Source organism: Diadema antillarum, unplaced genomic scaffold (genome assembly GCF_040938485.1).
Source record: "Diadema antillarum isolate AM-2024a unplaced genomic scaffold, OU_Dant_1.0 seq00000398_RagTag, whole genome shotgun sequence".
NCBI lineage: Eukaryota > Metazoa > Echinodermata > Echinoidea > Diadematoida > Diadematidae > Diadema > Diadema antillarum.
In genome coordinates, this window is record NW_027271389.1 from 891,937 (window position 1) to 919,903 (window position 27,967).

Sequence of the window (27,967 nt, forward strand, 5' to 3'; positions counted from 1 at the left end):
ATTGAAATTTATGGAAGAAGTGCAAGTGCAAACTTAAAGCATAATTGCTTCTCCAGGACTATCATTGGCGCGGAGGTGTATAAATTTTATGTAGTTCTTGTGGATACTGTGTTAGTTGTATCACTTTGAAGAAAAAATATATATAATATTGCCAGACACTGATCCAACTCTTCCCGGAATTGTAGACTACGCACATTCATTTCCGCTAGCGGGTTCAACAAACTTTTCGAACTTTCCCTTTCAATACCGTCTTGAAACAATGCTGGTTAATTATAGGCATTTTCACTCACATTTCCCTGCGTCCTTTGATGGCATTTTGTGAAGAAATGCAATAATAGTGCAATATTGTATATCCTGTATCTAAACAACGTCATGAAAAGACACACTTTGATGAACAAAACGTGAAAATGGAGAAGAAAAAAGGTCATACTAGTACCCATGAGTGAAATCATGCATATTCATCTGTTGTGGCGTAGTACGGAGTACGCCCTCTGTTTATGACGTTCTCGAAGAGCTGAGTGTGGTAGTGATGGATGGATGCGATGAGGTGATTCTCTTGCCATCAGAAGATGACTAAACATGCGTGCCAACTGCCGCGCACCCGCATCCCATACCACATGTGATAGCGTGGCCTTAGATGCGCATTGTCAATATTCACCACACACTAAAAACAGGCAAAGCGTAGTAAGCATACGCGATCGACGACGCGGTACGATGCGGCTGTGTTGGGAACGGTGAAACGAAAATAGGATCTGAACAACGAGCAGTGTCAAACGAATCACATTACTCCTATTAACTCATTTGTGAGGGACGTCTGTTTGGGCAACTGCTACAAGTAATCTACAACCAAACAACTGGGCTGTGCAAGAAATTCGAGCAAGACTGAAAGAAGAAGAGACACATTTTTACCGGTACATTTTTATTTTGCACCCGCCTTTTATTTTCACTCACCATTGCTTTTCACATGGCTAAAACTGTCGTTTTAAACCATTTCTAATCTAATCACTCGGAACGGACGAAAGTAAATATTATCTCACCATTTTCTAACGGTTTCTAATTTCATTTTCCCATTTTCAGTAAGTATGTTCTACTGTGGATAATACGTAAACAATGTGCGGCTTAACGTAAATCTCAGTGTTATAACACTTTAGATTGTTGGCTGTTTGATACAATTGACCGTGGTGGTAGGCCTGCTGATGAATCGGTGTGTGTGCATGCATGAGGGGCTTCACGACATCGTTTATGGTTGCAATGCCAATGGCCCAATGCAATGCCAATGGATAATGCAATATGCAGGTGACCCACATGTCACATATCGGGCATGTCGGTGTGTGTCGGAGGATGCTGAATGGGATTTATGCAAGACTTCTCAAGTATCATAATCTAACAGGGTTAGAATCTACATGTTGTAGTCTAGATCTGTATCTGGCAGTGCAGCATGCGGTGCAGTACGGAGCGAACCCAAGTAATTTTACCCACCACATTTTTTTTTTTCCCCACGGACCATCTTTTTGATGTCAAATGAGATCACCTGAACTTGGCTTGTGTTGTACTTGAAGTTGTAGACAGAGTTAGCCCATGGTGGCCGTAATTCATTGCCCATTTTTATCAGAACACAGCTACAAAGCTGTTGAAAATTTCTATGTTCCAACACAAGAGCACGGTCCACGGAGCAAAACTAGCTGCAAATCCTGATCATCGCTGCACAATTCAAAATAAACTGTTGGAAAGACTTCCATATGTTACCCCGGCATAATCGTGATATAGTCCCCACCGCTGCGTGTCCATACTAAATAAACCCTATCTAACCCTATACCCTAACCCTAAACGCACGGGTGCACGCGCACTGTGGTGGGGATCTAGGTGGGGACTATATCACGATAATGCCTGTTACCCCCACTGAAATTGCGTGAAAACAGCTCTAGGTTGACATTCTAAGAAAGGGCGATAATTTTGATGGGGTTTGAGTAAAAAATGGGGCATTGTATTTTTTTTTTTTTGGGGGGGGGGTTATTTCTAAAAGAAAAAAATATATTTAAAAAAAGTTTTCTCTCTCACATCCCCTTCCTTCTGTCTCTCTCTCTCTTTCCCTTTCTCCTTCTTTCTGTCTCTCCTTATGACAATCACCATCTCCAGTGGACTTCCTGCAATGTACCTGTAGAGACAAACATGACATAGAGTAACTGCGGCAGTAAGCGGCCGTGCAGCCGTTCGCGGCAGGTACAACGTACACGGTAATATACCGCTAAACACATCATTGCACTGTTACATGCACACTACACATATACTTACACACTAGCAATCAACAAAAACCAACCGATAAAATGGGCACGATCTCTGACGAAAGTGAAATTTTCTCACCTAAATGACAACATATCGCATCCAAAATAAAATTTTCGGTACTTCTTAACATAACAGTTAAGAAATAATGGTCCAAGAAACTTGATTTTTTGTCGTTTTCCCGATGCTCATGGATTTTGAAAACGTATCCTCACATAAAATAGAACTTTCGCGAGCCGATGTGGGCCGCCATTTTTGTTCGGAAAGTGGATGTTACCATCGAAAAATTCAGAAAAACACGAGAAAGACATGAACAACATCGCCAGAATTGCGATCTTCTTTGCGGCCAATGCATATGCGCCCGCTATTTTCACATGCTTTCGTTATGGGAATTGGCGCTTACGCAATGTTCGCGAGACGTGAAGGCGTTCAGCTAAAGATCGCGGAGCACGCGCGTATTGCATAGGGATTGCACATCGTGCCGCAAGCAGAAATACTACGTCGCATATCGCCCTTATCGGCGAAAATTGTGCCGGGTTTTGCCCTGGTGAATCATGAAAACTGCGTTGGTCAATGGTAAATTTCTTTGATGAAAACAATTGCGTTTATGAATAATCTTGTCTATGATATATGAAATGGTTGGAAATAATTTGCCTGATTTGTTTACAAGTTGGAAAAACCCTTAACAATGTTTAAACTGCCGCAAACGGAATATTTTACTCTAGTTGATAAAGGCAACATTTTGACAAAACATTGTCGGGTCCGGGACTCAAACTCACTGTCGTGAGTATCATGAGTATCTGAGCCCAGTGCGCTCACTATCGTGCTGCACGATGAGTTGCAAGGCAGAGGTAATTCATGAGTATTAATATACAATGCATCAATTAGTTATGCTCGCCGTAGATGGGGCTATTTACAGTGTACATACTTTCCTCCGAGTCGTCTGCCTTGTATTGTTTTGCGTAATACTGTGCAGTCTCGGCAAATGAAGTTTCACCCCAGCACAGACTGACCTCAGACGTCTTCTAGTTTTTACTGTTTTTCAGGCAATTGAAACGTTATACAATGTGCATAAAATGAAAACCATAGAAGGAGTCTAGGTCACAGGGAATCGCGTAACCCAGGGGTCCGCATCACCCTAGGACACAGGGGTCGGCGTCACCCTAGGGACAGCAGGGTCTGCGTCACCCCAAGACACTGGGTCAACGTTACCCTAACACTAACCCTGACCCTAACCCTAGGACACCGGGTCCACGTCACCCTAGGACACCAGAGTCTGCGTCACCCTAGGACACTGGGTCCCGCGTCACCCTCGGACACCGGGGTCCGCGTCACCCTAGGACACCGGGGTCCGCGTCACCCTAGGACACCGGGGTCCGCGTCACCCTAGGACACCGGGGTCCGCGTCACCCTAGGACACCGGGACCGCGTAACCCTAGGACTGCGGGATCAACGTTACCCTAGCATTAACCCTGACCCTAACCCTAATTATAAGCTGTAATGTTAACATAACCATCGAAATAGAATTTTTACATCCTGACCGTAGACCTGTACATGCATCTTGACTACTGGCATTCTTCGTGTTGATTTGCATTTTGGTCACGGCCAAGTTGTCTAATAATTTTGGTGAGTAAATAAGGGCGAGTTACAATGTACCTTCAATCAAGCGATGCACGTGCAAACGCGTACACAGAGCAAAGTACGGTGTCCATCCATCGCATCAGTCTTTGAACTGTACATTTCGCTCCCAATTATAATCTAGTAACATCAGAATTCATATTTTTTTACAACTAGATAGCAGGAGCTTAATTTGGAAGGAAATGACGTGGCACTATCGCTTAAACTTCACAACAAACGATTGGCTGTAAAGTACGCACAAAAATTAAAATTAAACACTAGGAGCGTAATGTTAGTCCCACCTACGTGAAATAGAGTCGATGAGTATTTTCACTATTATTACATTTTTATAGGTTTTAAGTAATTTCTGCCACTATTTCTACCTGTAGACATAGATGTACATTGTATTAAAATGTATTTTATGACTAAATATGTTTTCTTCTTTTTTTTTTCAATTTTAGTGGGGGGTACATATTCATGGAAGTCTAGCCAAACTGTCTTCCCGCTTTGGGTTGAACGATCAATGCAAGGTTGTGCGCATACGTGACCAAAAGTGCTCTGGAGTTGTACAGCGATCGCTTCTGCGAGTGTGCGACTGATCTATAGAGATCAAGGTCACATGCTGCTTGGTGCCTTGAGTGTACCGCAGCATGGCTAATAACAGCCTGGCCTTTTGAAATGCAGCGATAACCTTCCGGGTCATTTCAGCCTTTACTACGGCCATGCCAGGGGTAATCATTGGGAGAAAAGTGACCTACAAATTGTACAGTGAGCAGACAACGCAATAGATCTTCATTTTCGGCAGGTTGTATATATTGTGTTACTACAAGTCATTATCAATAACACCAATCTGAATGATCACAATTAGATTATAGTACACATCGGTCTGAGGTTCTTAACATAATGTGGTTAAAGGTAAAACATGGTTCTTGTTAGCCTGCAGAACTGTCAAATTTTGCTACAAAATGTACACTAAATGCCTAAGAAATGTGTAGAATAATGCTGTAATAACAAGATATACAGTGGGTAACAACGAAAATGCGTAATATTAGGCCAAGTAAAAAAAGAAACCAGTTTCTCGTCCTCGCGCGCATCGATTTTGGCCGCCGCATCGATTTTTTTACTATTTACTATTTTCAAAATGGCGCTGAAAATACAAAGAAATTCATAATTCTCATCCCAGCCCGCTCCCCGCCCGCATCGATTTTCAGTTGCCGCATCAACTTTTTTTATATTTACTATTTTTTCGGCCGCCGAAAAAAAGAAATCGACAATTCACCTACCTACCAATCGTGATGTCTCATTTCTAATTACGCCTTGCGTCCTCTACTTAGCTGTAGTACAGCTGTAGCTTAGTGCGTATGTAATAATGCATGCATTTCACACTGCGAGCTCGGCAAGAAGGAATGACCCACAAAGCAGTCGAACTGTACCAGTTGGATGGGCGCGGGCACCCGGGCGGGCCTGGGCTAGCTGTGATGTACGGTGCACTCGGTACGTCGTGAACGTGATAGCGGCAACATTTTTGCGATCAATCGCTGATATTCCACGCATATTTCGCGCATTGTTCGTATTTTTCCCCGTTTCTCATATTTCAAGCGGATGAATTGTACTGTAAAAATGCTTGTGAGGATTGTATCGAGTTTGTATACATTTTCATGTCATTGTGACTATGTGCATGTGTGTGCAGTGTTGTGCAGGGGGGGGTGGGGGTGGATCCCCCCCCTCCGTCCTTATGTATGTATGTAATATATATGTGCTTACATGTAGGGCCTACATAGTAGGGTACCCAAGGGGGGGGGGGGGGGTCACCGTGCACCCCCCCCAGGACTCCTCAAAACTTACTTGACTTTGTTTTGTTCAAGTCTCACGCAACTTTCGAGACCAAATTTTCAACATCCGCGTATACTTTTGTGAAGTCACGCCCGTTATTGTAAGGGAATGTCCCCCAAAACGGGCACAATTTTGTGATTTTGTGTACATTTCCTATGGAAAACAGGTGCTCTGTCATGAAGGTCATGAAAACCTGATTATTTTTACAATTAATCACTTTCATTGATTAGTTTTGTGCTAATTATGGTAGAAAAGTGGTCAGTGACAATTTCCATAGAAAAACAAAGAAAAAACAAAAGTTGAAAAAGTTGAAAAACAAAGAAATACATAAGAAATCATGAAAAACAATAGAATACATTAAATTTCACCTAGAACAGCCACTTTTCATTCCTGTTAACATCTTGATTATGTTTTGGTATGTCATGAGGATCCTAAAAATGTAAGTTTCGAGGAGTCCCGGGGGGGGGGGGGGGGGGGGGGATGCACGGTGACCCCCCCTTAGGTACCCAAGTAAAATGAATGCACTTTTCCAGCAAATGTAGAATTATCAAATGGGTGTACAATTGTATCTACAAAATAAATAACTTTTCCACGGATTCTGGTTTGTCTCGTATTTCTGCGGGATACTTTTCTTTACGATGTAAATTCACGGACACGGCCGTGAGTCGTATCATCTGTAGTGTGGTATACAATCATTCATCATCCAAATGATGAGTGATTATCAAATGTCTTTTTGGAACATTAAGAAACATCTTTAAATGTTTAATGCTATAATGCCATATCAGTATCATTTTGACATCCATCTGCAATTGTACAAGCCAGTTTCCAGTTGCATGTGCTACAATTGTACTGTGAAGAAATGCAGATACATACCAGCTGTGTGGACACAAAAAGTCACAAACACCAATGATGAATAAAGCAGTGTTTTGAATATCATGGAATTTATTTCAGTCGTACATTCTTTGCTGAAAGACATGTTTTATACCTGTTTCATTTAATAGCACAATACATCAGAATTGCAAGTACACTGGTATCAGAAATGCCATTACAACACTAAATACCAGTATTAAGATGGTCATTTTCCCTTGACATCTGTAGTGGAAAGAAAAAGCAAATGTATTTCTGCATGCATGAAGTTTCATTTCAAGTATGGTACATAATCTATTTGTTTGAAAATGCACAGAGTGCAGGCAAGACATACGCTTGAGACCTGGTCTCTCATAACACAGCTACCAGAGTGATATTTCATTTCATAAATTGGATATAGAAATAGTAAAGCCCTCTCTCGTTACCTTTCTCAGAATTACCGGACGAGAAACTCATATTACTTTCATTTTGACAATCCTCGAAAAAATAGTAAGATATCAAATAGTAAGGACCTCCCTCATCGCCCTGCTCAAAAAACCCGGACGAGAAACTACTATCTTTTTTTACTTGGCCTTAACCAAAAAGGTTCACCAGAGTCGCAATCTTGGCGCACTCACCCAATCGGAGTCAGGCTAACTCAGACTCAGGGACAACTCGGCCTCGCTTTGACGGCGGGGCCGATTTGTTCTTCTGAATTGTACAGTTGCACTTTGGTATGGGAGGGCTTCACGTTCTGGCTGGTCACAGCTAGGGTCTGAGTTGGTATAACGCATGCATCAAAGAGGTTAGAACTAGAATAGAACCTCTTTGATGTGCATACAAAATGCATGTGTGCCTATGTATAAAATATGGCGATTCTGAACTGCGGTAAATTGTCTGAAATAGGACTGAGTTGTTCCCGAGTCCAAGTTAGCCTGGATCCTCCATGGAATAAAAGTCGGTATACCGACTATTATCATTTTATACTTTTAATTTCAAAATACTCCAAAACTACTCATCATCCTGGGAAATCGCATCAGCCAGGTAAGTTTCTTGGTAGACCCTTACGATATATTGCAAGCAAATAAAAAATGGTGCAAGACGGGTTCTCAGGCCCTTACCAGAACTATGCTTTGCCTTTACATTGTAATTCAACATCCATGTCATCGTACTAAGTAGACTGATGTTTTGACAGCGATTGGTACACCCCGTCATGTCGCAACTTGCTGTACAGCAACAGGGCTGTGTGTACTTATACAGCATTGTATATTTAGCGAGTCTACAATTTTTTGTAAATTTTTATGAATTAGGACTTCTTAATGATTTCGTGGGTGGTTAAATTCGTGATCGTGGAGAACTGTACTGAATGGAGAAAGTGTGCATCACATTCATATCGGGATCAGAGTCATTATTTTCACGTATCTGTAATTTCGCAAATAGCACATGACTCACGAAATTTGCAAAAATAAAAACCTTGCGAAGTATTTGGCGCACACAGTAGTTACTGCAGAGTGAGTTACACATGTATTAGAATCTAGAGAATTCTGTTGTCTCCATAACTGGCATTTCGATGACATTCAATTCTTCTGAAGACTGCGAATATGAAAGATATCATACAGGGATGTCACGTGTTATGACACCTAAAAAGGCACTAGAGTGGACTCCCTCTATAATGAAGTTCTTGGGACTGGCAATTTTCTTTCGTTATGTAGAAATTTTTGCTATAAAGAAACCAAACAAACAAACAATAAAAAAAACAGAGAGAGGAAAATGTTGCTGCCTGAAATTTTATTTTGATGTGACCGATATTTCGTTGTAACTGTGTTCGTTTTAACATGAGTGCACTATACTCGATAAACGTATACCTTGGTAATGCTCATCTATAGGAAGTTTGCTCTTCAGATAAATGTATGTAGTTTTCCGTGCAGCAGAAGTGGTATGCATCTCATGTGAGTGTGCATGTAGCATCCTTATGTGTTCATGAGGGAAGGGGTGTGGTTTCTGCCAAGAATTTAATGTCATTGATGTTATGGGGGGCTGGGGGCTGAGGGGATGGGGGGATGGGGTGGGGAAATGGAGGAGTATGAAGCTGTGAAGTCATAGTGAACCTGCTCTTGGAAGAGGTACAAATGTACGTGCTAAAGACTGTGTCTTCGTCTCTGTAGGATTCCTATAGAGTGTCTAGATGACTTTCTGGCCAGTTTCCAACACATTCCACTTCATGCTTCATAGTGTAGTATTGATCATTCAGCCTCTTATACCTGTCAAAATTGATCATTCCAATTGCCAATCAATGTGCAGAATGTACTTTGCTACTGCTTAAATACATGTAATGAAGTTGCTTCCGTTTGTTTCACCTTGTGCTTCTGCAAAGGTCATTGTCTCATTACGTTGATTGACTAACCATGAATCCCTTTTGGTGATTTGCTTTCTGGTGACCTACACCATTTGTATCAACCAATGTCTACAATATCATGGCAGCATTTGAGATTAAATTTCTCTTGAAAGACACCAATAGCGTGGCTTTATAAAGAAGTGTATGCACGTTATGTATAGGTGGCTCTTTAGACATAACACAGTCTACATTGTAATTACCAGGTAAGATCATGCCAGAGCTGTCCTTACACTTTGTAGGTAGAGAAGAGTAACAACTTTTTCTTGTTCCTCAAGGATTTTTCCTGAAATATTGGTATTTTCAGAAATAAAGTTGCCTAGAGTACACACAGACATATTGTAGTAATGCCTGGGATAATGTGCAAAACTCTTCCTTCTTCCTTTGTGAAGTGTCAACATGAGAGGTATGGCTTTATGACCTTTTTTCCTACGTGCCAAAAAGCATGATTTCCCTACGAAACCGGGATTACCTTGAATCCAAATGTACTTATATGGTTTGTTTGCTTTCCAATGTCACTTTGTGAGCTTTCCCATTGATGACTTGCTGCAGGTTTCCAAGTAAACACATGAAAAGAAATGCACATGACTCTCACAATTTCTTCACCAGTGCTTACAAGTGTGTGGATATCCTACTTCCATGCATGCAGCAAGAAAAACACACCCTTGTCAGAGAATTTGTCATGCTCGTTGGTAGCACTGGCACATACATTTGTAGACTTGTCTATATGGTCCAAGGTACAAGTGCCAACTGGCAAAAATGGGTTTTTCAATTTGCAGAGGGACCATGCATCCAGACTGAGGAAGAAGTATTGCGCTTTCTACATCGTGTTTGCACATGCAGCCCACAATGTAGGCAAATTCGTCTTCAGAGAGTCTCTGTGACATTTCCATCTAGGCCATTGTCTATGACAGTACCCCCCCAAAGGTACATGTACACTGTTGCTCGGGGTGATACTACTGTACACCCACAAAGTCTCATTGTCTGCCCCTGTGCTCTCGTACTGGGCCTCATACTTGACATTGCGACCTGTCCAGATTTACGCAAACTCAAGGATGTGCATATTTGTTTTGACTGATCATTTCTTGCTTGCTGTGTACTATTCAAATTTATGAAGGACTAGTAGGGAGCACCAGCACTTACTGCCCCATCCTCTTTTTTTCTTTTCTTGCATATTTTTTTCCCTCCCAAACTGGATTTCCATTGTTTGCTGATGCAGTGTGATGCTTGTATATCACCGTCAAAGTCAAACAAAGGTCAGATGTATACTCACGACACCACACAAGGCCTGCTGAGCCTCGTCTGGAGGTGACTCTCATATGACTGTCAAAAATTCAGATGGGTATGTACCCACCCTGTGCCCTTGTGCCTAGCGGGGATAAGGGGCTCTGACTCATGAATGATGCTCAATGACATTTTGAAACCACACTGGATGTCATAGGAAACTCGCGTCCTTCCTGCCTTGTTATTGGGGGGGGGGGGGGGGGGGATGGAGGGGGTTGTGAGGGAATTCATACAAATCAACATTCAACAGCTTGACGATAGGTACATATGTAGGTCAGAAGTCAAGTTTTTCGAGAACTGAATTTTGGTGGTGTTATCAGGATAATTTTTTTTTTTTTTTTTTGGGGGGGGGGAGGGTATATAGAGTGCAGGCAACCTCTAAAAAAGTCAAGTTTGTACCGTTAGGTATTGGCTATCGTGTCAGTGGAATGAATATTGTTTGAATCTGGACTCAAGGAAAAGGTTAGGTTACTAGTTAAGTGGATGTGAGTATCTCACTTCCCGTTTGTTACAAATTCCTGAAGTTGAGCAGAGTGAATGGGTGTTATCATTTCCCATGACACTGAACAATGAATGGAAAAATGAAATATATCAAAATACAAACATGCATTATAACAGAGAGCTAATAGTCTGGTTACAAAGTATTTAAGCTGCCTAACTGGATAGAACAAGTTATTTGACTTTGTGTGAAAAGTTGTCCCCCCCCCCCCCCCCCCCCACACACACACACACAAAATTAACAGACTTTGCATACCCTTTTTTAATGCCTTTTTCTTTCCTGGCGGATTGCCAGTGAAGGGTGTTAACTCTGAACACCACTTCAAATTGAGCATAACATATGATTATCGTCACTGAGTGCTCTTTCATTGTCAAGTACTGCTACAATTGTACTTGCCCATATTCCAGATCAACCACCCAAGCTTTAATATCATGCAATTCGTATTCTGAGCTCAAGAATTTACCACAGAATTATGTAGGATGAAAAGTTACGAGCATGGAGCAGTAAAATCAAGTTAACTATCACTGCCTTCCCGGCTGGATAAGAAATTAAAAGGACCACAAAAGTACCAATGGAAGTGAGTGTGTGGGTGAAACTACCATCATTTCAACACACCTCTGAATGTGACTTTCAGTTCGGCAATTATTATTTGTGAGTAGTGGCATGTCTTTGTGCTGTACTTGCATGCACAGTGTCCTAGAAAATATAATGTAGGTCTGATCAGGGACCTTGGCTATGTTTTGGAGAATGTAGACCACACAAACAATCTGGTAATTGTGGCGTGGTTTGGTTTGATTGGGATTGTATGAAAACCTCAGGTCACTGACAGCATGATAATCGATATGACTGCATTGTGACATCCAAGGTCTCTGCACTGTTGCCAGACAGACAGACAGACACACACTCACACAAACACACTCAGAAACACAATAGTTATGTTCAGAAGGTGATCCTCAACTTCGAGCATAAGCTAAATTCGAGGATAAGCTGTACTATGGGGCGCCAAGTGTCGCATGGTCTATTTCATTACGAAATCAATCATGACTGACTTTGTAACGAAATTAACCGTGCAACACTTGGCACCCCATAGAGCTCATCCTTCCGGTTAAGGACCACTGTCCTTATGTTATTGATAATTAGATTGATTAAAAATCCAAGTGCATCTGCCACAATTACAATGTACAAGCACACATTGATCCTTCCTTGGTAATGAACTGTCTCAAGGAAACTAAATGCTTGTACCTCTTTTTATTTTACTCTGTGTACTTCCAAAATGTATTCCTGATGTTTGCCTTGTTACAATTTGAGTGCTACCCCAGCATTCCCCCTTAAAGACTCAGTAGTGTTGGGATACCATGGAGTGGGAAGGTTGGCCCGGCTTGAATATACAATGTATTTGAGAATCCCCGTAAGGAATTTTGTGTATTGTAAAATGTGATATTTTGGCGGCATGAAATTTTCATGAATTGGAGCGGACGGCCTTTTTCACGGCATGAAATTTTCGCAAAGTGCCTCTGACATTCAATGCATAAAGGTTGTAGTGTAGACAAGAGCCTTCGCGGGCATTTTAGTTTTGGCTCTCACAAAATTCTCGAAATAGAAAATGCATGTGAACATTCCTCGTTTTGGATGTAGCTTTATATCTGATCTCTGTGTAAGTAGGCCTACACACACAGCTGAAGGATCTTGACTTGAGTCAGACGTTCCTGATGAGCGTACGCTTTAATTCACATTATATTCGCTGAGTGGTGCTATTTATGGTTTTTGATTGTGCCTTGGTTGGCAGCAAATGAGGCGGGCCACCCATGAATTCTTTTGCTATTGGGTCTAAACAGGACAGAAACATGATATATACTTCCGTCAATTGGAGCCGACGGCCTTTTTTGCGGCATGAAATTTTCGCGAATGGCCACTGGCATTCAATGCATACAGTGTAGACGAGAACTTTGGCGTGCATTTTAATTTCGCGAATCTTGCCCTCGCGAAATTCACGAAATTAAAATACACGCGAACATTCCTCATTTTACAGTATACAGTTGTAGCTGCCACCCTAAGTCATATACAGTTGTAGGCTATATATGGCCCCTACTTCATGTCCTCAGTAAAATTACCTGAAGAGTTATTTAAAGTACACAAGAAAGTCAGTTTCCTTCACTGTATTCCTACGGAAGACGGTTTCTGTAAATAGTCGCACATTCCTAGTATGAGCATTGTGCCCTTGATTCTGCCAAGGTGCTCCAGAATCCTGCAAACAGTTGGTGTGATGTGTGTACAGTGAGTCACTTGGGATGGATATTTTCTGCACATCCTATGTGGGTCTCTTGCTGTCTTGCACAAGGATGTTCTCACATCAAGAGCCCCATTTGCATTGATGCCCCACACTCATGCACTGCACTGCAGCTTTTGCTTTGTGACTGTCAAGAATTTGAGTGGGGAGAACAAGCAGCTTCTGTATACTATGCCATATATTTTAATTTTTTTTTCCACCAGTCAGATGCTCTTTGCAAATATGATAGCATGAAAATATTTACTGTCATCCCGACATGAATGTGAAGTGCATAAATTGCACATTTCTCTGTTCTCTGTTCATTACTGTACTCCAGTCACAAATTCAACCACTCGGCAAATTGTCGGGAAGTCCCGATGTGCAATTTGATGTCATTTCGTCAGCTAGAGATGTGGCAATGTATGGCACCCAGTCATGCATTCCCTCAAGAGAAGTCCCTCAAGAGAAATTAGATAAGAAAATGGGAGCATACATTGTATTAAAATACCAAGGCATGGATGGAGTGGGTACATTATTATTTCAATTATGTGAGTGATCAGTTCCAATTACAGTTAAACTCTTCTTGCTGTGTTTGAAAGATTTTATGCTTTCCATGCATGCTATGCTATTATTGCGACCTAAGATATCAAAACAAATTGTATAGTGTTATGCTTGACTTGTACATGTATTAGCTCTGAAGGGAGTGATGAGTGTGTATGTTTATGAAAGCTTTTGACAACGTACATATTGTACGTACATTGTCTACGTGGCCTTCTTAACTGTACACACTTGATCGAAATACCTTTGTTCTTCTATGACCCCAACAACTTTTCGAATTGATTATATTGTTTAAAGGAGTTCATGCTTGATGAGTCCTTTGTAATGTTACAGTTCCATCTGCACTATTCATTATTGGCTCCTTTATGGTTTTCCACACAATTACAATCCAGATAGACGTATGCCTGGACATGCTAATTAGTCACACAAATTTGAGCTCTCCATCACAGTTATTTATTCGGGCCACGGGGGAAAGTAGGCTGGTGCCATTTCAAATGTAGACAATGATTGTGTGCAAGTTGCAAATACAGCATTGTTCAGCAGGCATTGTTAACGCAGTTGTTCAATATGTGCCAGTACCACCAATTGGGGGGGGGGGGGGGGGGGGGGGGTGTAAGGGATTAGATTGACCAGTTGGGTCAGATGCGCATAGCTGGTAGGTCGTACAGCTGAACATAGCACAAGGTGACTTTCAAGTTTATCTTTACTACAGCTCTCCCCCAATGGGGGACAGATTTAGGAGACCACTATGAAACAGGATATGACTGAGGTGTGGGGAAGTTTCTTGCGAAAAACTCCGGAACCACTATGACAGAGGTGATGATAGGATCGGAAGGGGGGGGGGGGAGGGGGAATTGAATGATTTAGCAACATTCCCATTTTCATTGAGAAGTGTTGATAAACAACATTAACAAATTGTGGTGTTTAAGCTGCCATTTGCAATGGGATGAAAAATCGCAGTATCGTTGCTACCACACAAGTGCACGACTGTAGCAGATTGGTTTCGCAGTCTGCGATATGCAGCCTACAACCATGGTGGCAGCAGTAACCTGGCCTGTGAGCTGCACATTTGGAGTTAGCCTGCGTTGGTATCGGAGCAGAAGTCGTGTCACAAAAACAGTGATTTCTCTGTGACGAACATACTCATTCCAAATCATCACAGCAAACTTCACGCTAAGGTAAAAAAAAATCACACCCCAGTGTGGTTTTTCTGCCAATTTTTCAGATGGCTTGTTGCAGTGTTGTTGGGCAACTTTTACGTAAAGGTCGCATTTTAAAATATTTTGATGCTGCAAATTCTAGTCAAGAGTGCGTATGGCCCTAATGCCCAGGAACTTTGCAATGCCACTTTACATCAACCTCTGACTATTTATAGTACCATAGATCAGAGCACCTGTCTAGATGCAGCACTTGGCTAGTGTTCCCATGAGGTCTTCGAGGTATAATATGTACCGGTACTGATTTTAACCCAGTGGGATTGCCATATTTGTGCTTCTAGTCCCATTCTGTTCAAAGAACGCATGCCTATTGAATGCTAGACTGCTCTCAGGTATGAAAGATTAGATTATTATTTGGCAGTTTTGATGTCGAATTGATAGATTGCGACTAATGGCTATGTCAGCGAGTAAGGAATACCGTCATACCACATTTCTTAACAAATTTCATTTGTGTAAATTTGCAAAAGGTGAATTTTCGAAGGTCTACTCGTTTGCACACTTCAAGCTGCAGTACATTGTCTGATGGATAATATGCAATTAATACTGTTAAGACCTGTGCACTCTGTACAGGTAAAAGAAAACACTGATAGGTTTATGGTGCTGCCTTCATTGATCCATCTTGTACAGAGCCAGGCAGCACTCTCTCCAGATCAACGGAATATGGCTCTTTCTCAGTGGGTTTTATTCAAACTTGATTTTGATGGAAGTGAATGGTTCCAAGTTTTATATAAGGTGATTCTGTTTCTTGTGTTCATTCAAACTTCTTCCATTTGATGGGAGTGCACCTTCCCTTGACTAAAGCTGAGTTTGTTTGTTTTTTTAATTATTTCTTACAAATCTTTCAAAAGATTATACAGTCTTGTTCAATACTTTAAGCAAATGTCTGCACTGCTCCCTACGATTGTACAATTGTAATTTATCACTTAGTAATCATAAGACTTTGCAGGCAAGGAACAATTCTGTTTGTGTGTGTATGAGGTTATCTGTTCAAAACAGTCTGGATGAAATGAAATATTTTGATGCCAAAAATTTGAAACAGTTGATTGGTTTCTTCATAACATGAATGCTTTGCCTTCAAAGATATAGACTACAACACATCAGGTACATATTGTAAGAAACATTCTTTGGATATCTTGTTGAGTGTAGGATTCTGTGTAAACAAAACATTGTGTCTTCAAAAGCTAAGCAAACATTTACTCTTAAGATAGCAGGAGAAGGGGGGGGTGGTAACAATGTTCTTCGCCTGTGAGTAACACACACTGGGAAGATGAATCAATTAAAAGGTAAAACTTTACACACTGGGAAGATGAATTAATTAAAAGGTAAAACTCAATATGCTTCAATTGGTAAAATATTGCCTTGTGTACATTATGTATTTTTGCTGATGATCAGCAAAGTTACCACAGAAAATAATTTGTTGTACTTTATGACACTTGGCAGTCGTTAGCTGAAAATGGCTCTGACGGTAATATTGAAATTTCAGCCACTCATAACCTCAATATTGCCCTTACTTACTGCTGTGCGAATAAAAGGCTATTGATCTGCCACCTCAAATCCAATCTGAGACCAAGTCTTGCTTCTGCCCTTGCTGCTGACTCTGCCAGGGCCTGCTAGCATCTTGACATGTGTGTACGGCAAGATGACCAGCTGTAGAAGGTGGCAATGACTCGCCAACAATGAGCGAGATTTTTGCATGATGCAGTGGTCATACATTTTTCTGTGTCCCCTCTTTTTGCAGTATTTGCATGTGTGTTGAACCCTCTTTCTATGCTATCTGTGCCTGTTTAAAAGAGTTGGTGTACAACATTGTATACATGTGTAGTTTTGGTTGAGGTGGGAGATTTAATTAGAAACCGCTTACAAAATATTAAAGAGCATACAATTTTTAGAGGAATTCAAAGTTTATTTGATAAAAATCTGTTTCAAAATGGCTGAGATACAATTGTGATATCCAAAAACAAAGTGAAACAAAGTACAAGTAGTCCTAATCTCTTATTAGACCTTTTTGATTTTGGATATCTCTGCCATTTCAAAAACAATTTTCATCAAACAAACTCTGAATTCCTCTTAGAATTGTATGCACCTTCATATTTCATGATAGATTTCTCCTCATCTCACAAAAAAGTTGGAAACCTGAAGACCCAACGGAACCAAAACTATACCATCCCTTAACAGCACAGTGTATCTTGGAATACCAAGCATTCCATTAAATATTGTAGCTCAGTTGTCAAACTTGACTGACTTAGCAACATGCGTATGTTTGAAATAGATGAAAAAATGTTCAAGCATAAAGAAATTTTGAAAGACGTGCCAATTCTATCAAGAAATCCATCAACAGTAGTGCTTGCTACTAACAGGGAGGTGCTACTAACCTGTTTCCAAACAGGGCTTTTCTAATTTCATTACATGCAAAGAAAGTTTAGTTCTGGTAATGTCATTCAGTCACAAATTTTCATTGCTATGAAGCGCTTGTCACTAATTTTCCGGCAGCAATTTTTCTTTTGAAAGTTTGTCATTTGTGTAGTTGAATTCAGTATCTGATACTGGTAGTAGTCCTGGTAGCAGGTAGCCACATGGTCCTGGTAGCAGGACCATGTGGCTCAGATATTTTCCTTTTTTTAAAAACTTGACACATTGTTGAACGGTGCTTCTAATAATCAACACTTCCTACGTTGAACAGGCTTGCTTCCTTCTGTTGAGATTGTCATTCTGCCCCATAGGATCACCCTGGCATTAGGCTTGATGATTTAGTTGTACTGTACATGTATGTCAACCACCTCTGTGGCCCGTTGCATAAAAGTTACTTTTGTGGTAGCTTTGCCATCCAATGGTAACTACCATGGCAACAATACTCAACAGCCAATCAAAATCAAGAATTCCATGGAAGTTACCATTGGATGGCAAAGTTACCACAATAGTAACTTTAATGCAACGGTCCACTGGTGGACCACTGCTTCAATAATCAATACTATTGACCCGTTATGCACTGTACCAATAATTGCCAGTGGTAATGACAGAAAATTTCCATGGTGTGAGTATCTGGATCAGTTGGGGGTGGGGGGGGGGGGGGGGGTGGGGGACATGTTTATAACATTAGCGAGAGGCTTTTAAAAGAGAACTTGAAGTGAAAATGGTGATTGATGAATGGTTATCTTTACCCTCTATACTTCTGTGTTCATATCAATATATTGACTTGTCTTTGCTCATGGTTACCAATCCACTTTTTAATATGGTAATTTTACACTTTCTGTTTTCCTTTTTCTTGCCACAGGTAACCTTACTACGGTTCAAGTTGTCAAATTGTCTACCGTTGAGACTCCAAGAAACAAAAAGTTGACCTGCCCGTAGAGAGAGAGAGAGAGACAGAGACATTTCACACTGCAAAATGGCAGAAAATGGCGATAGCGAGCCGCTCCACGTCTCGCTCATCATACGTGCAATCCAGGCCATAGCCTGGGTCTACGACATGGCCACGTACATCCCGTGGCAGATTGCCACCTACAGCGCGTGGCAGTACCAGAACCGACTCAAGGCACTACCAATAGACGGCGACAGGCGCAAGGCGTGGCGCATCATCGGGACCAACGGGCTCAAGATCCGGCGGCGCGAGGACTGCGCGACCCTCGCGGAGGACTTTGAGAGGAACTGCCAAGAGTACAGTGACCTGGAGGCGATAGGAACTCGTCAGATTCTCTCCGAGGAGGATGAGGTGCAGCCAAATGGCAAAGTCTTCAAAAAGGTACTTGATGTTTTATTCTTTTGAGGATGTGTAATGGTCTAGCTATCTTTTCAATTATACATCTGAACTTGATACCTGGAATATATGTTAGTAGCAGCATTGAATTACAGCAGTTGCGTGTGCATAAACCTAAGAGAATTTTCAGGGGCAATATTTGTCATTGATACTAACAGATGATGGTGACCTTTTAGATATTTTTAAGTCCTATTGTAGTCAGTGGCACATTTTGCTGCTTCTGTGTTTCACATTATTCTGGCATGTTCCTCCCTGGTGTGTGCAGTTGCTTGTTGAAAGTTGTGATCAGGGATTCTCAGAATTTGAGCTTCTATTCCTCAAATGCCACACCTGTTTAGTCTTTTTCATCACGTGTGTCTGCAATGTAGTGGCATTAAAATGTCATATTTGTATAAGGTTAGAATTGTGGCCTTTGTGCCATTGTGGCATTGAACACTGCATGTCAAGCCAGAAGGTTACGAAGCACGAATACCTGCTGGTAACAACTGCCGGTACTAAGTCGTCTCATAGAGTGTATAGTTTCGTATTATGGATATGACAATGTATGTAGGAACCAGTTTAAGCTAGGCATCATAGGGTAAAGGGTGTTTATTTATCAACACAAATATGAAACAGAAGCATGTCAGACTGTTGAGAGCAAAGTATGTTGCACAATGAAAAAAAAAACAAGAAGAAAAGAGCAGTGAAGTAACATGCCTTTCAGCATTGCATGAAGATAAAGAATTCATCTGGAGAAGTCACTATCTTTCTGAGTAGAGTGATTCTCATAACTTGAAGGCACCGGTAATGTGTATTTCTTATGATGTATACATGACGGCTTATTGTTGCCCCTCCCCCCCCCCCCCCCATAAAAAAATAATGTAGACAGTGCCACAAGGTTATGACTAACTTCATAGTGGTATGCATCGCATACTGTACACACCCCAAGAGACCGTGCAGTGGCAGCAAGAGACATGTTTTGTCCTCTGTTCATGTTCGTTATTCTCCTGTTATCAATGACAATGGACATGCAGGCCTGTTTGCAGACAAATGATGTCAGGTTATGTCTCCTACATGTATTTTCATTCTTAAAGCTCTTGAAATTGCTGCCGATAAAGGAATATTGAATATCTTTTCTTACATGTATCAAACATAGTCTAGACGTGTGATGCACATAAACATGTGAGTTTTGTTGCCAAAACAAACAACACCTTTGATCTGTAGGCTTGTTTACAAGTGAAGAGCATTGTACAATTGTGTATTATCTAGAAAAATGGAGGTTGCAAAATCCAGTACAATGAGTTTATGACATACCTAACATGATCGGTTTCGTGTTGGGGAAGGTTTTATGTGCTTGTGAGTATCAAATTGGTTTCGTGTCAGTGAAAGTTTTCTGTGATTGCTGAGTATCAGTTGTTAAGCTACATGCAAGGTGCACATGAATTGACTTTAATTAAAGATTGTTGATGTAGGTGAAACTCTGTCCCCTTGAGTCTCATTATTCTGCAGGAGACTCACTGAAAACTATGCATATTTCGTCATGTCCAGACAAAGGAATATAAAAGTCTCAATTAGTTGGGAAAGAGTATTGCATAGATGGAGATGCTTGCATCATACAAATGTTTCCCTGATTGTTCTCTGGAACCTGCCTGATATGGCATCAACCTGTTGGGATGAGTTGATTTTACTGTAATGCACATTTCCCATAGACACCTGGGTGAGTGTACAATGTACTTGAGACTAGTCTTCAAAAGGATTAATGTGGGAAGGGTTGCAGCCCTGTTTGTATCACTACCCGCAAGGTGCATATGAATTTACATCAGTTTTAAATCTTAAATATGTTTTCATTTTTTTCTCCCTCCTTCACCCTCCCACCCCCTCCCCTTTCCTGCATCGTCTCTAGTTGATCATGGGGGACTATCAATGGAGAACATACGCAGAGTTCTTCAGCGACGTGGACAACTTTGGCAAGGGCCTCATGAGCCTCGGCCTCCAGCCCAGACAAAACATTCTCATCTTCGCCGAGACGAGGGCAGAGTTCCAGATAGGTCTACAAGCCTGCTTCAGATACAACTTTCCAGGTGATACATTTGCTCCTCTGCAGTTTGATGTTTGTATTATATTACAACTGTTAGAATTAAGTGTATTTTGTTCTCCCTCCACCCCCCCCCCTTCTCTCCCCAACTGAAAGAAGCCATTAGAACTTAGGAGAAAATGGGTATCAGAGGAGCTCATGTGCAATGCAAATTTGATGATGAGCCAAGATCATTTGATAATTCTAGGTGATAATCTAGGTGATAATTCCAGCAATTTTCATTGAGCTCATGGCAAACTTGATATGTTATCTTGGCATGGCATGCTCTGTTATCAAGCACGATCCCACACATCAGACTCAAATCTCTCCCACTTAATCCATAAAGAGAGACACATTTTGCCCATAGGCATATCTTCAAATGTAACTTTGTGGATGAGACCAATTGATGAATTGTCAGATTCTTCTTGTTTTTTTCACATTTTTATTTTTGTCAAAGCACTTAAATGTGAATGTACATGCCAGCATTGTCAAACTGGGACAACAGAACAATTTGCACCTACCACCCAGCACCATGACTTTTCCATGCCATCATTTGTGTAACAGATGCCTCTGGAGAAAAACAAAACAGAATGAAACAGAATCCACATATTGGAAAGACAGATAACGATGCCAGAGGCATTGATTATCGGTTCCCGCTCACTTTGATTCCGCAAACCTTGAGAATAGATTTCTTGATATCAACACTGCGAGTTGCTTTTCTCACTTTAATGTCTTGTCACTTCGGCACCTGTCGTACATATCTTCTGCTTTTGTGCTCACATTCTTCATCACTTTTAGAAAAAGCTACCATTACTCCTAGACTCAACTAAACAAATGTCCATGGCATCACAACCTTCTTGCTACTGTTGCTCTTTGCCTTTTTCTTCTCCTTTTTCTGTTTCATCATTATTCCTTTGTCTTTCCCCTTTCCTCTGTGTATTTTCCTTTGCGTCATTCCCCTACTCCTTTATTCTTTTCTTCATTCATCTTCTCTATTTCATCCTCCTGTTGCAGGCACTTCTTTTTCTTCTTTATTTACTTCCTCTTCTCTTTCTTTCCTTCTCTTCCTCCTTTTCCTGCTCCTTCTGCGCTTGCTCCTTCTACTCTATGTCCTCTTCCCCTTCCCCCTCCTCCTCCTACTCCTCCTCTTTACTTCTTCTCCTCCTCCTCTTCCTCCTCTTCCACCTCCTCTCCTCCTCCTCTTCCTCCTCCTCCTCTTCTTCCTCCCCCTCCTCCTCCTCCCCCTCCTCCTCCCCTGCTCCTCCTCTTCCACCTCCTCCTTCTCCTCCTCCTCCTCTTCCTCCTCTTCCTCCTCCTCCTCCACCACCTCCTCCTCCCCCTCCTCCTCCACCTCCTCCTTCTCCTCCTCCTTCTCCTCCTCTTCCTCCTCCTTCTCCTCCTCCTCTTCCTCCTCCTCCTCCTCCTCCTCCCCTCCTCCTCCACCTCCTCCTCCTCCTCCTCCTCTTCCCCCTCTTCCTCCTCTTCCTCCTCCTCCCCTCCTCCTCCTCCTTCTTCTCCTCCTCCTCCTTCTTCTCCTCCTCCCCCTTCTTCTTCTCCTCCTCCTCCTCCTCTTCCTCCTCCTCCTCTTCTTCCTCATCCTCATCCACCTCCTCCTCCACCACCTCCTCCTCCTCCTCTCCTCCTCCTCCTCCTCTCCTCCTCCTCCTCCTCCTCCTCTTCCTCCCCTTCCTCGTCCTCCTCCCCTCCTCCTCCCCCCTCCTCCTCCTCCTCCTCCTCCTCCTCCTCCTCCTCCGACTCTTGCTTCATGGTGTGTAATGCTCTTCAATCTCTTACTGTACTTTCCTCCACAGTGGTTACACTCTACGCCACTCTCGGAGAAGCAGCCATCACGTACGGAATCAACCAAACAAACGTGAAATATGTCATCACGACGACGTCACTCTTACCAAAGCTGAAGGTAAGGAAGAGCAGACCATTCGACAAAAGATGGGAGGAGTCAAGCTGTCAATCACGTTGAGATGATTGCAGATGGCAGTCAAAATACCATTCATTCCACATTTGTATTTTGTTTCTTATTCTTAAATTGTTTGTTTTCTGGACATCTACTCCTACTGCTACCACACTTTATTGTCCTTGAGCTGAAGGAAGTCTCGGTGTGTGTCATTGTTAATAGCTGGGCCTCTTTGCAGATCTGCAAATAAGACCAAGTCTTTTTAAGGTCCCTGGAGCAAGTCCGCTGGCTGTAACGGTTGTGCCTCTAGGCAGGGCACTTAAACCACTTTCAGTAGTCATTTGGAGGGGACTAAAACCCAAAATAGTCCTGCGGTAGTGTACTCATAAACATGGAAGTTCATTCTCAGTGGCTATGTAACATACATAAATCTACAAGCAGCAACAGCTTGACTTTGACAACATACACGTTCATCTCTTTTTCAGCCGTAACAGGGAGGCTTCAGTGTGCCTGGCAATAGTTACTTTATGCACTGACCAAGCAATGCACCTGACTGACTGCGAAACCTGTTAAATCAACTTTTCTTCTTAATGTTAGAAGCCTTCTGTCACTGACCAGCATTAGTTACAATGTTTTTAAAACCGACGTGGTCAATATACTGTCTGTTGGGTGGATGTCATGTCAGTCCACGATGTCACATCATCTAGCCATAAGACTTTAGGACAGGGTTTGTTATTGTTTCTTTAAACCATGCCAAAAATAATGCATCTGCAGTAATCATGTTTATCTAAACTTTGGTCATTGGTCAAGTTAATGAAGAATTGTTTTCCCATTTTTACGGAGGTTTCTTTTGTTTTATCAAACAAAAAAATATTGTAACATATAACAGCTCTTCAGGCTGCCAAGTTAATTACATGCCTCAGTGATAAAAAACAAAGTTGAAGCATGATATGCAAATCAGCTTGTTGGTGAGGTAGGAAGTTAGTTAAAGCCTCTAGTGAAGAACTGTACTTACAAACCATACAACAGGATGACAGAGGACACAAGTGGTATTTACTGGGTTTAAGTAGAGGAAAATCAAACATTGATAAGTGGTGGGTCAGATTAGGAAAAAACAAGACAAACACGAATACTCAAGGAGACATATATAGACTCCGGGAAGTGTCTTTAAGGCCCGCTGCACTGAAAATAGCCTCATCAAATGCAGTTAACTTGATATACAATGTAGTGTAATTATGACCATACTTTCCTGCATCATATGTATGGACAAAGTTCGATTCTGCTTCACTTTTAATATACATGTACAGGTATCCTACCCATGTTTGTGCGATACAATTCAATACTAACAAACCAGTTGTAAGATGTTGGTGCTCTGTGTAATTCTTGCTGAACTGGCTTGAGGCAGTGTGTGAAAAAAAAAAAATGTGTGTTTACATACTGGTACTTCAAACATTTGAGCATTGCTGATTTGACAGACTTTGTTACCGTCCAAGTGGAATACTTGGACACTAGCGATGCCTTAATACCCCAATACCTGTGATTTAGTCCTGCACTTTGGCCCCGCCAGAGTAGGGGCTGAAACTGGAGTGAGCCCCACGAGGTGCTCACTCTGTGACCACATGACCTCACTCTGATCACATGACCAAAATGCCACCGGAAGGTGTCCTTGTTCACGCTGTTTGCGTAAAGTATACATGCAGTGTTTGCAAAAGTCAGCCTCTAGGTCTTCTTCAGATCCAGGGCAGCGCAGGCCTGACAGATATCGTGCGACTATTTATCTCATGGGTCATGTGTGCCTTTGACTTGTCCTGTCTGTAACAATAGTGATCCTTGGGATTCAAGTCTGTATTTGCGTTTTAGCCAAACAGTAGGGCTGTCAAAATTGTCTATGCTGAAAGGTAGATAACCCCCCCCCCCCCCCACAAGCCTAGCTCAGTCTCTAACTACAAACAGTTTTCATGGAATGCAGTGGGTTTTTTAGGATCACAGTGTGTTTGAGAAGGGAAATCGTTTACAGTACCAAATCGTGATACCAATGGCAACTCAAGAGTGAATGATCTATTATCTATATCTAAGTGACCCTGAACCAGTTTTGGAAATAGGTTGATTGATCTAATTCAAGGTGGTACTCTCAGCAGTCTGTTGATATAAGAGGAAAGTGCTCATTTACAACATCAAACTTTTTCAATACACCTTGAACAATTACCAGTTTAATCTCTAGAACACAAACGACATTGACCATATTAGGATAGTTTGTTTTAAAAGGAATACTCAGAACTACAGAATACACGTGTATATGTATTCTTGAGGTATCAAATCAAATACATTGTTCTTGAACATCTCTGTGTATACAGTATACCCTTACAGTGCCTTGGATTCAAATTTAAAGGATCTGACAACAAATTTAGAGGTGCACCACAAAGATTCATATCTGAGGATTTCGTATGTTTCAAGACTACTTAGGTGAATAGTGATTGTTTAGTTTTGTAAAAGTTGTCATTTGTCATATCGTGTTTCATCTTCCCTCTCAATGAAAGTGTACTTGTGCCTGGAGTAACTATCTTGTTGGGAGAGATAAGGATGAGACTACTTCAGCTGTCAGAGGGTACATACTCTACACCCATACTGGCGATTAAATTGGTGCTGAAGGGTAGCCTTGCTTTCGATCTTTCAATTCAATTCAATTCAATTCAATTTAGTTCAATTTAGTTCAATTTAGTTAGGTTCAATTCAATTCAATTCAATTCAATTCAATTCAATTCAATTCAATTCAATTCAATTCAATTCAATTCAATTCAATTCAATTCAATTCAATTCAATTCAATTCAATTCAATTCAACTCAATTCAATTCAATTCAATTCTGCTTTTGCAGGCTATCCAGAAAGATATTCCATCAGTGAGCCACATTATATGCATGGAGGACCCAACGTCCAAGCTGGACGAGAAGAAGCTTAGCAACGGCATCAAGGTCACCTCATTCCAGTCGGTCATCAACATTGGTGCCTCCACAAAGAGTGAGTTTTTTTGTTTGTCTGTCAGTCCATTTGCTGGGCACTCCTCTAATTTCTTACTCCTCTTACCCTTGGCAGCTAGCTTTGAATATTTGCCACTATGATTGCCAGCAGAAATAGTCCGTACGCAGCGTTTATATTTCTGCAAATTGTGCGAGTCAGCCAATATTCGGTAAATCAACGACTCCCAAAAATATTACCTCACTGTAACACAAATGCTTTGTTTATCGTATCTGAGATGGGAAAACGCTGAGTTTTTATCTTGAAAAGTGATGGTACTTCTTTCTTGTTCTATATGGCCCATTCTCAGTAAAAGCGTTCAAATACGGAATTTTGGTGTCGCCGACATTCCATGACAGTTTGCGGTTCCCTGAAACCTATTAGATACTATCTAAATGTTTATAATATATCACGAGGACTTTTATTTGTTAAAAATAAACACGATCAAATGCGGTTGTCTGCCTTTTTGTATAAAATTTTGCTGTTAAACTTCGTTAAGACCCCCAAAACGCAGTGTCGCCGGCTATTTCAGAATTATGTTTTATTGCTCCTCTCCGTCCACAAACACACTTTCCAAATATCATTTTCATGGACGATGAGCATATCATATGTGCTAATCACAATACTCAAAAAGTTCCAAAATTTTTATTGACTTCTTTTTTTATAGCCTTTTGAAACCTGTCGCCAAATTCACCGCCAGATACGTTACCAGTTTCTTTAGTGTTACAGCATTGCGAAAATAACAAGACTATACAATGACCCTGTGTATATGAAACCCTGAGGATATACTTCATACACTGCAAGTACTTAGATTTTTTTGTGCAACAGCTCTTTATTGAAAATACGGTACAATGTTTGAAATATCGGTTTTCTACACTTTTATTTGGACAGATACGTTACATACTTTTCACGCCACCCACTGCGACAGATATTGCAATGTCAGACAAATTGTATATTATACATTACTCCTCGGAATGACGCATCGATTCAACATTAGAGTTTAGTACAAGTGAGAAATATTTGGTAGATATCGCTCTCATAATAATATGATCGACCATATACGTTACCACAGATACGTTACCCCAGATACGTGACCGAATTTTGCTCATTGGTCTTGTGCTTTCTGGGGATCAAATCTGGTCAAAATTCATCCCTACACATTACATGCTTCGTTTTGTTGGACCTCAGGATTATATTCTTACACCAAAAGGACAGAGAGGTGAAAAAGAGCAACACTTCCACATGATTTTTCTTTGTGCGTCAGTGTCTCACAATTCAATGTCAAGTTTTCCGACAGATACGTTACCATATAATCAAAATGCTGAAAAGAAATTGTAAATGTTTTTACAAACAAATCGTTGTGTGCTCATAAACTCCAAAGTTCTATTCTATAAAACCCAGCCACTTTCATATTCTATGCAACAACTTTGAACGTTTATTTTACAAGACGAAGCTAAGATTCAGCATATCAGTTTTTTGCTTTTCAGATTTAGCAGATATGTTACGTATAATTCAGGGCACCCGCGGTGACAAATAATGTTATGTAAAACAAGGTGTTCATAAAACAATTCTGCATAGAATGACGCTTCCATAAAAAATTAAAGTTATGTTCAAATGAAGAATATTCAGTAGAAATTGCTCTGTAACTTCACCTACAGATTCATTTACGGTACGCCAGATACGTTACCAAACTTTGAAAGAGTAAAAAGTAGTTTATGAAACGCTTCCGAGAAAAGTTTCAGTGTTCTGTTGCATATTTATTCTAGTGTTTTTCAACATATGAAGAACTACTCAAGATTCATTGATAAGTTGAACAATTATTTATTCATTTTCATTAAAAGGGATGAGCCAAATACGTTACCATAGGTCAAACAACTGTTTAGCATATCGAGTTCATAGAGACTGTACCTACTTCTTTCTAAGTGCCTGCAAAAAATATATATTTTTAAACCTTGTTTGCATTATCCATCAAAACTTAATGAATATTTATAGTCAGATGGATAAATACATTCAGACGTAAGATGAGAATATTCTGTGAATGAAGAACTCAGCTTTCACATTTAGGGCTCTTTTCCACTACATTTCATAGTTTAAATATTACGTACAATGTTTAAAATTGTTAATTTGGGCTTACATCATTCATTTTTACATCAATTCATGAGGTCAATAATTAAACAGGTGATATTTATTAATTCATACACAACTAAAATTATTACTCATATTTTTACCAGATACGTTACCAAAGGTGATTCGATGTTTTTCAATAGTTATTTCCCCAGGAAAGCAATTCATATTTGTTTCCAGTGGAAATTCCAGATCGGATCGTTCCCTTTGCATGATTTGTGGGATTCGAAACTTTATTTGTAAGCGAAATTTGCTAAAAATACAAAGTGAATCTTAAGGTTACATTTCCTTTCAGCAAAAAGCATATTTCAAACTACCAC

The 27,967-nt window shown here is 40.8% G+C and overlaps 1 protein-coding gene across 1 annotated transcript in view; it reads left to right on the forward strand.

Annotated features, from left to right (window-relative positions):
* The first annotated feature begins 607 nt into the window (after positions 1–607).
* Positions 608–27,967, forward strand: part of LOC139732046 (long-chain-fatty-acid--CoA ligase 4-like) — a 40,457-nt gene continuing 13,097 nt past the window's right edge. Inside the window, exons 1-5 of the mRNA XM_071642925.1 lie at positions 608–911; positions 18,064–18,531; positions 20,429–20,606; positions 22,411–22,517; positions 25,385–25,526. Of these exons, the coding sequence (XP_071499026.1) occupies positions 18,178–18,531; positions 20,429–20,606; positions 22,411–22,517; positions 25,385–25,526 (781 nt within the window). The 5' untranslated portion in view covers positions 608–911; positions 18,064–18,177. The remainder of the gene's footprint in view (positions 912–18,063; positions 18,532–20,428; positions 20,607–22,410; positions 22,518–25,384; positions 25,527–27,967) is intronic.